The following is a 17,826-nucleotide window of genomic DNA, read 5'->3' as shown; positions in this document are numbered from 1 at the left end:
CATTATTTGCTGTGGTTAGTAACAGCAGAGAGGACGGTGCCAGCACGTGGCGGCATTAAACAGACGCCTCCGCCGGCCGCTCGCCCATTCATTAGCTGTCAATGAATGATTTCCCAATTACTGCTCATTCATTCTGCTCATAACTGCCGGCACATCTGCTTATCAGCGAGCGTCTGTGCCGAATATCAACCGGTTATCATTTAATTACGATTAAATATCATCGGTCTCAAATATTGAAGCACCAAATCGGGGTCTTTATAACGTTGCGCTGAACCAACAGGAGCGACTCTGAGAAAGCCGTCGTCTGATGTCACCCATCCATCCTGGACGCTGAGCTCTTTGTAGGCGGTGATGGGATTGTCAGCAGGTGACGGCTCCTTTTATAGTCTGGCACTGAGATATTTTAGGAGGCAGACAGAAAGGTAAGGGCGAACCTCTCCACGTCCACTCCGGATAATTGCCGGCTGACAGCGATGGATACGGCTCTGTATTCATATGATAATCAGGGATGGAGGCGTCGTGCGGAGCGGACGTTACTCGCTCCTGTCAATAGGAGATGACACCGATCATCCAAGGGCAGACTGCAGTTACCAGGATCGGGGGGGCCAGCAACTGTGGGGGCATTCTGGGATTTGTAGTTTCCTAACAGACATCAGTTGCAGTCCACTGATATAAGGTAATGGGGATGATCTCCTAATCTTGTCCAATATTTAGACTAAAACGTGATCCAAATTGATCACAGCAGCCCGAGGTGGAGGGGGAATTGGGCCCATCTTTTCCTATGTATGACCTTACATTTCTTGGTTGATTTTGTGACTTTTTTGCACCTAAATCCCAGCTATTTGGGGCATGCTATCACAGCTGTCGCACTTTAACATCTCCATGTCGAATGAGATGTAAAAAGTTTCCTAAGCACAATAAATAGTTAAAAACTTGATGCAACATTATGCGTTAAAATGCACTAAGTTTCTGTACCTTTCCCCCCAAGCTCCACTAACAAGCCGATTATTAAATCTGCCACCTCTGTATATTGTGTCTGCCTTATTATAGTCATGGATCGCACTGGACCATGAAATACTTCATGTAAAATCCGGGCCCTTTTCTCCCAGGCAGTGATTCTCCTGTACATCCTCCATGTAGCAGAGCTGAGAGCGCAATGCACCGAGGCCAGGAGATAGGAGATGTTCAGGTAGAAGCCCCCGTATAGGCCCCCCAGATAGAAATATCATAGCATACAATACACCACATGTGATCACTCGTCATTACCTGTATAATAGATCACATGTGATCACCCGTCATTACCTGTATAATAGATCACATGTGATCACTCAGCAGTACCCGTATAATAGAGCACATGTGATCACCCGTCATTACCTGTATAAAAGATCACATGTGATCACCCGTCATTACCTGTATAATAGATCACATGTGATCACCCGTCATTACCTGTATAATAGATCACATGTGATCACTCAGCAGTACCCGTATAATAGATCACATGTGATCACCCGTCATTACCTGTATAAAAGATCACATGTGATCACCCGTCATTACCTGTATAATAGATCACATGTGATCACTCACCAGTGCCCGTATAATAGATCACGTGATCACCATGCATTACCTGTATAATAGATCACGTGATCACCCGGCATTACCCATATAATAGATCACATGGTATTACCTGTATAATAGATCACATGTGATCACCCAGCATTACCTGTATAAAAGATCACATGTGATCACCCAGCATTACCCATATAATAGATCACGTGATCACCATGCATTACCTGTATAATAGATCACATGATCACCCGCCATTACCTGTATAATAGATCACATGTGATCACCCGGCATTCCCTGTATAATAGATCACATGATCATCCGTCATTACCTGTATAATAGATCACATGCGATCACCCAGCATTACCCATATAATAGATCACATGTGATCACCTGTAGTATAATAGATTACATGACATTACCCGTATAATAGATCTCTTGTGATCACCCGTATAATATCTCGTGGTCTCCCGATATTACCCCTATAATATCTTGTGATCACCCGTCATTACCCGTATAATATCTTCTGATCAACCGGCATTACCCGTATAATATCTTGTGATCACCCGGCATTACCCGTATAATATCTTGTGATCACCCGGCATTACCCGTATAATATCTTGTGATTACCCGGTATTACTCGTATAATATCTTGTGATCACCCGGCATTACCCGTATAATATCTTGTGATCACCCGGCATTACCCGTATAATATCTTGTGATCACCCGGCATTACCCATATAATATCTTGTGATTACCCGGTATTACTCGTATAATATCTTGTGATCACCCGGCATTACCCGTATAATATCTTGTGATTACCCGGTATTACTCGTATAATATCTTGTGATCACCTGGCATTACTCGTATAATATCTTGTGATCACCCGGCATTACCCGTATAATATCTTGTGATTACCCGGTATTACTCGTATAATATCTTGTGATCACCCGGCATTACCCGTATAATATCTTGTGATCACCCGGCATTACCCGTATAATATCTTGTGATCACCCGGCATTACCCGTATAATATCTTGTGATCACCCAGCATTACCCGTATAATATCTTGTGATCACCCGGCATTACCCGTATAATATCTTGTGATCACCTGGCATTACCCGTATAATATCTTGTGATCACCTGGCATTACCCGTATAATATCTTGTGATTACCCGGCATTACCCTTATAATATCTTGTGATCACCCGGCATTACCCGTATAATATCTTGTGATCACCCGGCATTATCCGTATAATATCTTGTGATCACCTGGCATTACCCGTATAATATCTTGTGATTACCCAGCATTACCCGTATAATATCTTGTGATTACCCGTATAATATCTTGTGATCACCCGGCATTACCCGTATAATATCTTGTGATCACCCGGCATTACCCGTATAATATCTTGTGATCACCCGGCATTACCCGTATAATATCTTGTGATTACCCGTATAATATCTTGTGATCACCCGGCATTACCCGTATAATATCTTGTGATCACCTGGCATTACCCGTATAATATCTTGTGATTACCCGTATAATATCTTGTGATCACCCGGCATTACCCGTATAATATCTTGTGATTACCCGTATAATATCTTGTGATCACCTGGCATTACCCGTATAATATCTTGTGATTACCCGGCATTACCCGTATAATATCTTGTGATTACCCGGCATTACCTTTATAATATCTTGTGATCACCCGGCATTACCCGTATAATATCTTGTGATCACCCGGCATTATCCGTATAATATCTTGTGATTACCCGGCATTACCCATATAATATCTTGTGATCACCTGGCATTACCCGTATAATATCTTGTGATTACCCGGCATTACCCGTATAATATCTTGTGATTACCCATATAATATCTTGTGATCACCCGGCATTACCCGTATAATATCTTGTGATTACCCGTATAATATCTTGTGATCACCCGGCATTACCCGTATAATATCTTGTGATTACCCGTATAATATCTTGTGATCACCTGGCATTACCCATATAATATCTTGTGATTACCCGGTATTACTCGTATAATATCTTGTGATTACCCGGTATTACCCGTATAATATCTTGTGATCACCCGGCATTACCCGTATAATATCTTGTGATTACCCGGTATTACCCGTATAATATCTTGTGATCACCCGGCATTACCCGTATAATATCTTGTGATTACCCGGTATTACCTGTATAATATCTTGTGATCACCCGGTATTACCCGTATAATATCTTGTGATTACCCGGTATTACTCGTATAATATCTTGTGATTACCCGGTATTACCCGTATAATATCTTCTGATCACCCGGCATTACCCGTATAATATCTTGTGATTACCCGTATAATATCTTGTGATCACCCGGCATTACCCGTATAATGTCTTGTGATCACCTGGCATTACCCGTATAATATCTTGTGATCACCTGGCATTACCCGTATAATATCTTGTGATCACCTGGCATTACCCATATAATATCTTGTGATTACCCGGTATTACTCGTATAATATCTTGTGATTACCCGGTATTACCCGTATAATATCTTGTGATCACCTGGCATTACCCGTATAATACCTTGTGATTACCCGGTATTACCCGTATAATATCTTGTGATCACCCGGCATTACCCGTATAATGTCTTGTGATTACCCGGCATTACCCGTATAATATCTTGTGATCACCCGGCATTACCCGTATAATATCTTGTGATCACCTGGCATTACCCGTATAATATCTTGTGATCACCTGGCATTACCCGTATAATATCTTGTGATCACCTGGCATTACCCATATAATATCTTGTGATTACCCGGTATTACCCGTATAATATCTTGTGATCACCCGGCATTACCCGTATAATATCTTGTGATTACCCGGTATTACCCGTATAATATCTTGTGATCACCCGGCATTACCCGTATAATATCTTGTGATTACCCGGTATTACCCGTATAATATCTTGTGATCACCCGGCATTACCCGTATAATGTCTTGTGATTACCCGGTATTACCCGTATAATATCTTGTGATTACCCGGTATTACCCGTATAATATCTTGTGATCACCCGGTATTACCCGTATAATATCTTGTGATCACCCGGCATTACCCGTATAATGTCTTGTGATTACCCGGTATTACCCATATAATATCTTGTGATTACCCGGTATTACCCGTATAATATCTTGTGATCACCCGGCATTACCCATATAATATCTTGTGATTACCCGGTATTACTCGTATAATATCTTGTGATCACCTGGCATTACCCATATAATATCTTGTGATTACCCGGCATTACCCGTATAATATCTTGTGATTACCCGGCATTACCCGTATAATGTCTTGTGATCACCTGGCATTACCTGTATAATATCTTGTGGTCACCTGGCATTACCCGTATAATATCTTGTGATCACCTGGCATTACCCATATAATATCTTGTGATTACCCGGTATTACTCGTATAATATCTTGTGATCACCTGGCATTACCCATATAATATCTTGTGATTACCCGGCATTACCCGTATAATATCTTGTGATTACCCGGCATTACCCGTATAATGTCTTGTGATCACCTGGCATTACCTGTATAATATCTTGTGGTCACCTGGCATTACCCATATAATATCTTGTGATTACCCGGTATTACTCGTATAATATCTTGTGATCACCTGGCATTACCCATATAATATCTTGTGATTACCCGGTATTACCCGTATAATATCTTGTGATCACCCGGCATTACCCGTATAATGTCTTGTGATCACCTGGCATTACCTGTATAATATCTTGTGGTCACCTGGCATTACCCGTATAATATCTTGTGATCACCCGGCATTACCCGTATAATATCTTGTGATCACCCGGCATTACCCATATAATATCTTGTGATCACCCGGCATTACCCGTATAATGTCTTGTGATCACCTGGCATTACCCGTATAATATCTTGTGGTCACCTGGCATTACCCGTATAATATCTTGTGATCACCCGGCATTACCCGTATAATATCTTGTGATCACCCGGCATTACCCGTATAATGTCTTGTGATCACCTGGCATTACCCGTATAATATCTTGTGATCACCTGGCATTACTCGTATAATGTCTTGTGATCACCTGGCATTACCCGTATAATGTCTTGTGATTACCCGGTATTACCCATATAATATCTTGTGATCACCCGGCATTACCCGTATAATGTCTTGTGATCACCTGGCATTACCCATATAATATCTTGTGATTACCCGGTATTACCCGTATAATATCTTGTGATCACCCGGCATTACCCATATAATATCTTGTGATCACCCGGCATTACCCGTATAATGTCTTGTGATCACCTGGCATTACCCGTATAATATCTTGTGGTCACCTGGCATTACCCGTATAATATCTTGTGATCACCCGGCATTACCCGTATAATATCTTGTGATCACCCGGCATTACCCGTATAATGTCTTGTGATCACCTGGCATTACCCGTATAATGTCTTGTGATTACCCGGTATTACCCATATAATATCTTGTGATTACCCGTATAATATCTTGTGGTCACCTGGCATTACCCGTATAATATCTTGTGATCACCCGGCATTACCCGTATAATATCTTGTGATCACCCGGCATTACCCGTATAATATCTTGTGATCACCCGGCATTACCCGTATAATGTCTTGTGATCACCTGGCATTACCCGTATAATGTCTTGTGATTACCCGGTATTACCCATATAATATCTTGTGATCACCCGGCATTACCCGTATAATGTCTTGTGATCACCTGGCATTACCCATATAATATCTTGTGATTACCCGGTATTACCCGTATAATATCTTGTGATCACCCGACATTACCCATATAATATCTTGTGATCACCCGGCATTACCCGTATAATGTCTTGTGATCACCTGGCATTACCCGTATAATATCTTGTGGTCACCTGGCATTACCCGTATAATATCTTGTGATCACCCGGCATTACCCGTATAATATCTTGTGATCACCCGGCATTACCCGTATAATGTCTTGTGATCACCTGGCATTACCCGTATAATGTCTTGTGATTACCCGGTATTACCCATATAATATCTTGTGATCACCCGGCATTACCCGTATAATGTCTTGTGATCACCTGGCATTACCCGTATAATATCTTGTGGTCACCTGGCATTACCCGTATAATATCTTGTGATCACCCGGCATTACCCGTATAATATCTTGTGATCACCCGGCATTACCCGTATAATGTCTTGTGATCACCTGGCATTACCCGTATAATATCTTGTGATCACCCGGCATTACCCGTATAATATCTTGTGATCACCCGGCATTACCCGTATAATGTCTTGTGATCACCTGGCATTACCCGTATAATATCTTGTGGTCACCTGGCATTACCCGTATAATGTCTTGTGATCACCTGGCATTACCCGTATAATGTCTTGTGATCACCTGGCATTACCCGTATAATGTCTTGTGATTACCCGGTATTACCCATATAATATCTTGTGATCACCCGGCATTACCCGTATAATATCTTGTGATCACCCGGCATTACCCGTATAATATCTTGTGATCACCCGGCATTACCCGTATAATGTCTTGTGATCACCTGGCATTACCCGTATAATATCTTGTGATCACCCGGCATTACCCGTATAATATCTTGTGATCACCCGGCATTACCCGTATAATGTCTTGTGATCACCCGGCATTACCCGTATAATGTCTTGTGATTACCCGGTATTACCCATATAATATCTTGTGATCACCCGGCATTACCCGTATAATGTCTTGTGATCACCTGGCATTACCCATATAATATCTTGTGATCACCTGGCATTACTCGTATAATATCTTGTGATTACCCGGTATTACCCATATAATATCTTGTGATCACCCGGCATTACCCGTATAATGTCTTGTGATTACCCGGTATTACCCATATAATATCTTGTGATCACCCGGCATTACCCGTATAATATCTTGTGATCACCCGGCATTACCCGTATAATGTCTTGTGATCACCTGGCATTACCCGTATAATATCTTGTGATCACCCGGCATTACCCGTATAATATCTTGTGATCACCCGGCATTACCCGTATAATGTCTTGTGATCACCCGGCATTACCCGTATAATGTCTTGTGATTACCCGGTATTACCCATATAATATCTTGTGATCACCCGGCATTACCCGTATAATGTCTTGTGATCACCTGGCATTACCCATATAATATCTTGTGATCACCTGGCATTACTCGTATAATATCTTGTGATTACCCGGTATTACCCATATAATATCTTGTGATCACCCGGCATTACCCGTATAATGTCTTGTGATTACCCGGTATTACCCATATAATATCTTGTGATCACCCGGCATTACCCGTATAATGTCTTGTGATTACCCGGTATTACCCATATAATATCTTGTGATCACCCGGCATTACCCGTATAATATCTTGTGATTACCCGGTATTACCCATATAATATCTTGTGATCACCCGGCATTACCCGTATAATGTCTTGTGATTACCCGGTATTACCCGTATAATGTCTTGTGATCACCTGGCATTACCCGTATAATATCTTGTGATCACCCGGCATTACCCGTATAATGTCTTGTGATTACCCGGCATTACCCGTATAATGTCTTGTGATTACCCGGTATTACTCGTATAATATCTTGTGATCACCCGGTATTACCCATATAATATCTTGTGATCACCCGGCATTACCCATATAATATCTTGTGATTACCCGGTATTACCCATATAATATCTTGTGATCACCCGGCATTACCCATATAATATCTTGTGATCACCCGGCATTACCCGTATAATGTCTTGTGATTACCCGGTATTACCCGTATAATGTCTTGTGATTACCCGGTATTACCCGTATAATGTCTTGTGATCACCCGGCATTACCCGTATAATGTCTTGTGATTACCCGGTATTACCCGTATAATGTCTTGTGATTACCCGGTATTACCCGTATAATGTCTTGTGATCACCCGGCATTACCCGTATAATATCTTGTGATCACCCGGCATTACCCGTATAATATCTTGTGATTACCCGGTATTACCTGTATAATATCTTGTGATCACCCGGCATTACCCGTATAATGTCTTGTGATTACCCGGTATTACTCGTATAATATCTTGTGATTACCCGGTATTACCCGTATAACAGATCACATGGGATTACCTGTAGTATAATAGATTACATGACATTACCAGTATAATAGATCTCTTGTGATCACCTATCTTGTGGTCTCCCAGTATTACATGTACAGGACTGATGTTTCGGCCTTGCTTCTTGTCTTGCAGCCTGTTTGATATGGGGGGAGAATATTACTGCTACAGCTCGGACATTACCTGCTCGTTTCCAGCCAGCGGGAAGTTCACCGCCGACCAGAGAGCGATCTACGAGGCCGTGCTGAAGTCCTCCCGTGCCATCATGAACGCCGTGAAACCCGGTGAGTCCCGAGCACCTCTGTGTAACCCAAATGAACAACCCAAAAATATCACCTCAAAGGCGTCGTGTAAAGCATAAAATCCAGCTGCAGTACCAGGCACAGCCATGGACAGGAGTGGCGCTGTTTGTGGAAGAGTGAAAAGCAGATTTGTGTTTTTTGTAATCTCATACAACGCCTATAAAATACACGGCAATTAAAAGTCACTTTAATCGTCTCCACTTCCATAACATCTTCCAATTTTATAGGAGCGGCAGCTGGATTTGCAGCCATTTTGGTTGTCACTTTTCCAGCACCGTTGTACGTTGCTTGTGGCCCTTCTCTCTTTTGATATTTAATATGGACTGTTCCTTTAGCAGGAGCTGCCATATCTGCGGCTGTGACCCCGTTGGCTCCCCATACTGGGGTCCTGATGTGTCCCCTCCGCTTCTGAGCTAATTCTCTCTCGGCGTCCTGCTCTGTAGACCGCACATCCTTCTCGCTGGTGACTTCCGATCCGCTTTACCTCCCCGCTGCAGGATTCCTGCCGGCTGTTCACACGTCGTCCCATTCTTCACACAAAATGCTGGAAAACTCGTCTTGTGCAGATTACCATTGCTATAAATTTTGTGGCCCTGTCAGTGGGGCTGGCGGGCCCGTCACAGGAAACAGGCCACCGCCTGGCCGATGGAGACAACATACATGTAGCCTCTGATAGAGTCCTCGCCGCTCTCTTAACTCTCGGGGTGAGGATGTGGCTGTCACCAGTTTCTTTTGATTACCGGTTGATGAATGGCTCCTCTACGTAGATGTGAGTGGTCGTTATATGGAAAAACAAGTCCACCCCGACCAACAGCAGCAGGTAAAGGCCTCGTTATTATCATCTCCTGTTTTGGGCTCTCATCTAATACTAATGATATAGTTTTAGATTTTATTTTATAATTGACATTTGTAGTTTTTTCAATTTTTTTTTTAAGATTGAAAAATATATATATTTGCCTTTTTTCTCTTTAGTTCTGATAGAGCAGGACACGATTTAAGAGTTTACACAGTAGATGCAATTTAAACTGGGAGTAAAAAATGTACAGATTTTGGCAAATGTCTGCTCTGTGCAAATAATATTTCCAGCTTTTTTCAATTTTACGCAGCGGGCAAGGAACAGCGGGAGGTGGGAGCAACCGCAGATCGACGGATGTACTGTGATTTGTCAGACGGGTCTGTAATAGTCGTGGCGTGTGACACTCCGATCATAGTACGTCCCTCCGTGTGATCACACGAATGTCCTGGTCTCATTCATGGGCTCCCTCATCGACAACATTGAAGTCGCAACACCAAGAAGGAAATATCATGGAATGATGGAAATCACAGGATGGAGACATAGTAATGATCTGCAAATGATGACCTAATGGTGACAGGTCATCTCGATTTATTCTGTGTGGAGTATGAGCGCCACACGTAGAAATCCCGACACTTTCAGCCTTGGCTGCTATTAATGAGGTTAATAATGGTCATCTGAGAAAGGCAAATCATCAAGATGCTCTGCTGGCAGCTTCCTTTGCAATTAATGACCATTACGTTCCAGATGTGCGCGATGGGAGACAAGTCCAAAGACGCTGCAGCCATGGGAGCAGATTTAAGCCACTCCAGCTGCTCACAGGAGCATGAGCAACATGCGGTCTAGCCTTGTCATGTTGATAAAAGGCCATAGTACTGTTTCCACCATCAAATCAATATAACTCCGAGCTGTTAGTGCACCTGGTATGAAGACTAGAGGGGCCTGGTTACTGTACATTATTCTCCTCCGCACCATAATCCCGGGAGTAGGACTGGTGTGTCATTCCCTCGTAAAGGAGACTTCATTGACTTCAAGCCACCGCTCTCAAAGGCTATCATGGTGCAGAGCAAGACGGCAATGGAGGCTGAAATTGAAGTCTGTCCTCTTCGGTGATAAGTCCCACTTTTGTCTTGGAATCAATGATAGAGATGGACCTGGAGACCACGTTGGCAACGCCATGCAGAGGCCTTCATGAAGGAACATGAACAGACCCCTCTACTCTTCATTCCAGGTGCACTAACAGCTCAGTGTTACATTGATTTGGTGGTGGAACAGTGGTACGGCCGTTTCTCCAAAGTGTCCCAAGCCCCATGTTGCTGGTGCTACTGTGAGCAGCCTGTGTGGCCTAAATATGCTCCCATGGCTGCAGCGTCTCCAGACTTGTCTCCACATCTGGGACATCCTTGGTCGGTGATTAGACAGGAGCTGCCAGCTGCGGATCTTGATGATTTGCCCAAGTGCATTAAGCGGCAGAACCTTCCTCAGACGACCATTAATAACCTCAGTGATAGCAGCCGAGGCTGTAAGTGCCGGGATTTCTGCACAAGGCTGACTGAAGAAACGGTGAGAGGTTTTCAGAATGTGGTTTCCATTTTTCCATCATTTATAGATCAGTAACTTGTCTCCATCCTGTCATTTCCATCATTCCATGGAGCGGATGTTGGCACCATGGTTTTGACTGCATTTCTGTAGTGCCAGTATGTGCATTATACAGATAGATCTGTCACTTTAACTTTGTGAAACTTTTTGGTGTGGATATAAGGGCGGCACAACATTCCTAAATTTATTGTGTAAGCGTTATATATTTAATGCACTCTGATAGTGCCAATGCGAAAAGGCCATGTGGAAAATAGCAGTGATCAGAGCTAGACATCTTATAATGTTAATAATAATGGGGTCTTTTGTGTTCTGAGACCATGATTCATCCTAATGGAAGTTTAACCTTATTACCACCAGCCGCCTCCTGCAAAGTCTACTAACGTCTCTCCTAGAGAGAAGGAAGGGTGGAGTTGTCCATAGCGGCCCCTCTGGACAGGCCTTGGTCTTTCAGGGGAACATTAGGGGCCTTTCTACCAACAATGATGGTGGAGACCCCCATATAACTTTAATAAAAGTGGTCTGAACTCTTGGATTTCAGATTGCAGCCTCTTTATTGTGCTCATCACAAATGGATCCCAGAGATCGACTCCTTATTGGTGGTCAACCACATGGGTAAAGTTCAGACGTGACGTGGAAGTCTGCATGACATTACCCCTTCCGTAGTGTTCTTGTGGGACTCATCCCACCACCCCTGATTCCCTCCGTAGATAATGACGCGACCACTTGTCATCCATAATAACCGCTTTACATCTTTAATTTTAGTCTCGCAGAAATCCTGCCTTTTCTTTTGCTTTTTTTCATGTTCATAACTTATTTATTGTCTTACAAATCCCATAAAAAATCCATTCTCTCTCGGTGGTCAAGACGGCTATGTCGCAACCGTTGCCGAGGTCCAAGAGGAATAAAGACCTCAGAGACTCTTTGTGCTTCGCTGCCACAGACCCAGTGAGGGAAACAGGGGAATTTTTCACGATTTCTCCACCGTCAGCTGCTTTTTGCTACTAGTCGGATCCTGAATACTTTGTGGTTATTCACTTTTGTGTTCATTTTTTGTATATTTATTTTTGTACCGTTCGTTGTCTCGAGCTGACACGGCCATTTGTTTTCTTCGGTCTTGAGGGAGCAGCGAAAGGGGGATTGTCTGGCAGATCTTTCGCTTCTTGGTCCTCGGTTGAGTTTTGCAACAAGTTTTCCAGCTGACAGACGGATCTGGGCATTGACAGATGGAGCACACCCTTCCCATTGTGAAAGACTGGAAAATGTCCATCCCTTCCCAGTGGCCCCGAATAATCCTTTACTGTCCTCGTCGTAAAGGGGTTCTCTAAAAATGCCCTTTAAGAACAAATTAGCATTGAGTGTGGTCTCCAATTAGTCTACGGACTGTTATGCATTATTTTACCTGCAGGGGCGCTGTTGCCATATCTGAGCCCCCTGTAGCTTTGCCCTGCAAACATTGCAAATTACAAGAAGATTTGATGGTGGGGGAAACGATATATTTATCAGGCTGATATCAATAGAAGCTCGGCCGCTGGGAATTTGTGATGGTGTCTGTACCTGACCTGCGCCCCTTCCCTCGGGCGACCCCCCAAGCAGTGGATTATATGCACAGATCAGAGTTGTGCCTCCTCCTGCTCCGCAGCGAGACCTCGGCTTTATGTGCTTGTCAAGGTAATATATGTGTGACCTGATATGACCCCGCTCTCGGCTTTACCTTGTGTATGAGGAAGTCTGGGGAATTAAACCCAAAGCGAGAGTTTACGTCAGGACATGGATATCTCTATAGAAGAACGACGCCAGGGACCGACAGCCGGCACCGTCCTCGGGACGCTGAGCGTCGCAGCGCAACCTCGGCGACTACGTCATTGTAAATACGGTCAGACCACATTCAGACCATCAAAAATCTTAAGGAGCTGTTGAAGATAAAGGATAACACACAAGTTATGCCCCCTTTTAATTTGTTGGGGTCCAAATCCTGAGACCCCCCACTGATCCTTTTAACCCAGTGGTAGAATGGCTCCATTTATAGTCGATAGGGCCGGACACCACTTGCTTGGAGCAATCGTTGGTGGGCGGGGAACCAGGACCCCCTATACCAAAAGTGCTGAACAAGAGGGAGGCTACAACATCAAGCATCATTAAATGAGATGTGCTGGAGGTTTCTAATACACTTTTGGGGGGATTTATTCTACGTCGGTCTTGGAGTAATTTTTTGGCACCTGGAAGAAGAGGGGCAGCACGTGCCCCAGAGAATAAAATTTATCCCACCAGGAGTTGACAGATTTAGAGACTTTTACACCAATTTTCTGACCGAGGAAGTGAAAGATTCCCTCCTTTGTGTCTGTTTTTTGCCGTGTAAAGATCTCCGCTTGCTGACAGTGAATGCAACCGGTCTTCTTAAAACAGTTCTGACCTCGTTACAGCTGAGAATTTGCTGCAATTGAATCAAACTAAGCAGAACAGCTCAGGACATGCCAGGCTGACACATTGTAACAAACAAAATGCTGTTGATGGTGGGGGGTTGTTCACAGAAGAAACAAAACAATTATACCCACTTCTGAGATGTATTAGCTCTGCATGTTAAAGGGGTTTTCCTGTTCAGAAAACCCTGGTCCATCATAAGCTGTTTGCTTTTTGAAAAAAAAAAACAGACTGCGCTTTAATCACCCTTCCCAGGTCCGTTGCTGAGTCTCCACCGCTGCTCCCGGTGTCTTTTATTGTCTGCTGTGGTGACGTCACGTCGGCAGTTAATAACTGAGCTGCACCAAATTGATAGCCAGTGAGCTCACCGATTGACTGCAGCGCTGGTAGCTTGAGCAGAGGAGGAGACTGTGCTTTTATCACCATCACTGGGTCCAAACTGCAGCTGAGGGACAGGGGTTTTCCTAAACTGGAAAATCCCTTTAATAAAAAAAATTTCATTGACAAGAGAGCAAGAAGAGTTCTTCAAAATGATGAGGATTTGAAACACAAATGACCCGATTCATCATTTGGGCAATTTTTTTTGTTTTTTTTTTTTAAGTCAATGTTCTTTTTCTTTTTTGTGGTCTTCAATGACCTTTTTTGCATCAAAGTCTTCAAAACGGCTCATGAATTTGGCGCAAAATCTTTTTTGCAACTTTTTTTAGCGCAAAAACGTCCAAGTTTTTGTTACAAAAGTTGATAAAAATTTTCAGCCGTGCATAAAATCACTCCGGGGGGGGTGCGAAGAGAGGCGACTGGAGGACATTTGTGCATACATTTTGCGACTTTGTAAAAAATTGCAATTGATGATTCAGCTGAAAACATCTGGAAACCCCAAACTTTGCAAACATAAAAAAAAAAAACCAACAAGCGAATATATATAAAATAGACTTTAAAAAAGTCGCAAATTAAAAGAATAAAGGTGCAAAAAGTAGACAGAAATAGGCGCAAATGCTGTTAGAAAAATGCACCAAGTCATTGATGAATCATTAGGCTTTATGTTCATGAATCAGGAAGATGCATATGGCAATACCTGCACCCTACAATTGTCCGCTTGCAGCTCACTTGACCTCGTGCACAGGTAATGTGCTTTTGGAGGAGTGTCAATGATTTACCGCCGCTGCTCCCATGTCATTATTTGAGATCAGCGTATGGCCCTTTAACGCCCTGTGACAGCTGGAAAGCTCCACGTTCCAGTCCTTATCTCACACCAGTGGCTGAAGGTTTGAGACAAGACTTGAAGGCTGTCTGCGTCCCCGACCTCTCACCTTCTGTCTGCAGACCTGACACTAATGAGAACATAAATTCTGCCGCCATTTGTATTGTAAGAAGAAATATGAGTCTGACACCACCACGACTTTTGTGACCAGCAGCTGAAATGTGGCTTGTGGTCAGTGACAAACAATGCAAAGATTACAGTCAGGAAAGGCCTCGGAGCATGGATTCCCACCGCCGCTAAGCCGGACTCCGGCAGCCATTACTCAAGGTAAAAGTTTGTCATTTTTGTGGTGACAATGTAAAAAGCGGGAGCTGAGCGGTCGTCACTGAGTGATACGGCACCAAGTGAGAAATGTTCTGCACGGACATAGACATCTGCAACGCGTGGGGGAGTGGGATTCAGCCCGGATTTCGGGTAAAATCTGTGACAAATCTGGTGAAATCCACGAGAACAAATCAGTCCCATATGAAATACCAGACGGTAAATTCACTGCGCATTATAGTAGTAGCAGGAGAGCGGAGAAGATTCTTCCAGAGTTAAGCAAAGCATTTTGATAGACACCGTGGTCCAGCCGCCACGTATGAAGAACCACATGAACCTGCTCCTATCTGCCGGCCTCCCTGGTGCCTCATCTGATCAGTAGACCCGGCTCAGCATCATCGTTGTGGTGTAACGCGAGCTAATTGGAAGAGACATCAGGGTAGGAGCTGGTTCACATTGTTCTTCATACATGTCCCTGGATCATGGAAACACATGAAGCTGTCACACTCTGGTCGGGAGAGCCGCCGGCCAGTCCGTGCACCGCGCTCCGATCTTGGAATGTGCAGCCATTCCGCAACTAATTCCAAGTCTTTTTTTGCTGACTAAATTCTGCACAGGATGCATCCCCCTTACTCCGTATCCCCCTACTCCGTATCTACTGCATATCCCCCTTACTCCGTATCTACCAGGGCTGTGGAGTCGGTAAGACAAACCTCTGACTTCGACTCCTCAATTTCCATGACACCGATTCCAACTCCCTCATACACGGCTCATGTTTAAGTGATCAATTTACTGTAGCGCAGATTCATCTCAGCTAAAAGTCCAGACCCTTAGATCAGGAATAGGACAGACATTTATAGGACATTTCATAACTATCCCAAATTCTTATGAAAAAATATTCCCCACAAACTGCATTGAACTACTGTACCCAATTTATTATATATTTTAGGAGTTTGAGTTGGTCCATTTTATACCAACTCCAACTCCACAGCCCTGGTATCTACTGCATATCCCTCTTACTCCGTATCGACTATATATCCCCCTTACTCCATATTCCCCTTTTACGTATCCCCATTACACCGTATTCCCCCTTACTCCGTATCTACTGCACATCCCCCTTACTCCGTATTCCCCCTTACTCCGTATCTACTGCGTATCCCCCTTACTCCGTATTCCCCCTTACTCCGTATCTACTGCGTATCCCCCTTACTCCGTATTCCCCCTTACTCCGTATCTACTGCATATCCCCCTTACTCCGTATTCCCCCTTACTCCGTATCTACTGCGTATCCCCCTTACTCCGTATTCCTCCTTACTCCGTATCTACTGCGTATACCCCTTACTCCGTATTCCCCCTTACTCCGTATCTACTGCGTATCCCCCTTACTCCGTATTCCTCCTTACTCCGTATCTACTGCATATCCCCCTTACTCCGTATTCCCCCTTACTCCGTATTCCCCCTTACTCCGTATTCCCCCTTATTCTGTATTCCCCCTTACTCCGTATTCCCCCTTACTCCGTATCTACTGCATATCTCCCTTACTCCGTATCTCCCTTTACTCAGCATCCCACTTTACTCCGTATTCCCCCTTACTCCTTATCTACTCTGTATTCCCCCTACTCCGTATCTACTGCGTATCCCCCTTACTCCGTATTCCCCCTTACTCCGTATCTACTCCGTATTCCCCCTTACTCCGTATTCCCCCTTATTCTGTATTCCCCCTTATTCCGTATTCCCGCTTACTCCGTATTCCCGCTTACTCCGTATTCCCCCTTACTCCGTATTCCCCCTTACTCCGTATTCCCCCTTACTCCGTATTCCCCCTTACTCCGTATCCCCCTTACTCCGTATTCCCCCTTACTCCGTATCTAATGCATATCTCCCTTACTCCGTATCTCCCTTTACTCAGCATCCCACTTTACTCCGTATTCCCCCTTACTCCGTATCTAGTGTGTATTCCCCTTACTCCCTATCCCACTACTCTGTATTCCCCCTTACTCCATATTTCCCCTTACTCCGTATCTACTGCATATCCTCCTTACTCCGTATCTCCCTTTACTCCGTATCCCCCTTTACTCCGTATTCCCCCTTACTCCGTATCTACTGCGTATCCCCCTTACTCCGTATCTACTGCGTATCCCCCTTACTCCGTATCTACTTCGTATCCCCCTTACTCCGTATTCCACCTTACTCCGAATCTACTGCGTATCCCCTTTACTCCATATTCCCCCTTACTCTGTATCTACCGCGTATCCCCCTTACTCCGTATCCCACTACTCCGTATTCCCCCTTACTCCGTATCTACCGCGTTTCCCCCTTACTCCGTATCCCACTACTCCGTATTCCCCCTTACACCTTATCTACTGCGTATCCCCCTTACTCCGTATCTACTCCGTATTCCCCCTTCCTC

The 17,826-nt window shown here is 44.0% G+C and overlaps 1 protein-coding gene and 1 long non-coding RNA gene across 2 annotated transcripts in view; one reads left to right on the top strand and one right to left on the bottom strand.

Annotated features, from left to right (window-relative positions):
- PEPD (peptidase D) overlaps nt 1-17,826 on the top strand; it is a 289,969-nt gene that overhangs the window by 251,549 nt on the left and 20,594 nt on the right. Inside the window, exon 12 of the mRNA XM_073659770.1 lies at nt 8,918-9,066. Within this exon, the coding sequence (XP_073515871.1) occupies nt 8,918-9,066 (149 nt within the window). The remainder of the gene's footprint in view (nt 1-8,917; nt 9,067-17,826) is intronic.
- LOC141175826 (uncharacterized) overlaps nt 1-17,826 on the bottom strand; it is an 80,507-nt gene that overhangs the window by 43,393 nt on the left and 19,288 nt on the right. The gene's annotated exons all lie outside the window — the stretch shown is intronic.

This window comes from Phyllobates terribilis, unplaced genomic scaffold, assembly GCF_046119375.1.
Source record: "Phyllobates terribilis strain yellow unplaced genomic scaffold, ASM4611937v1 Scaffold_14__1_contigs__length_39327217, whole genome shotgun sequence".
NCBI classification, from domain to species: Eukaryota; Metazoa; Chordata; class Amphibia; order Anura; family Dendrobatidae; genus Phyllobates; species Phyllobates terribilis.
Note: the sequence above shows the minus strand (reverse complement) of the source record. Positions and strands in the feature narration are given on the sequence as shown.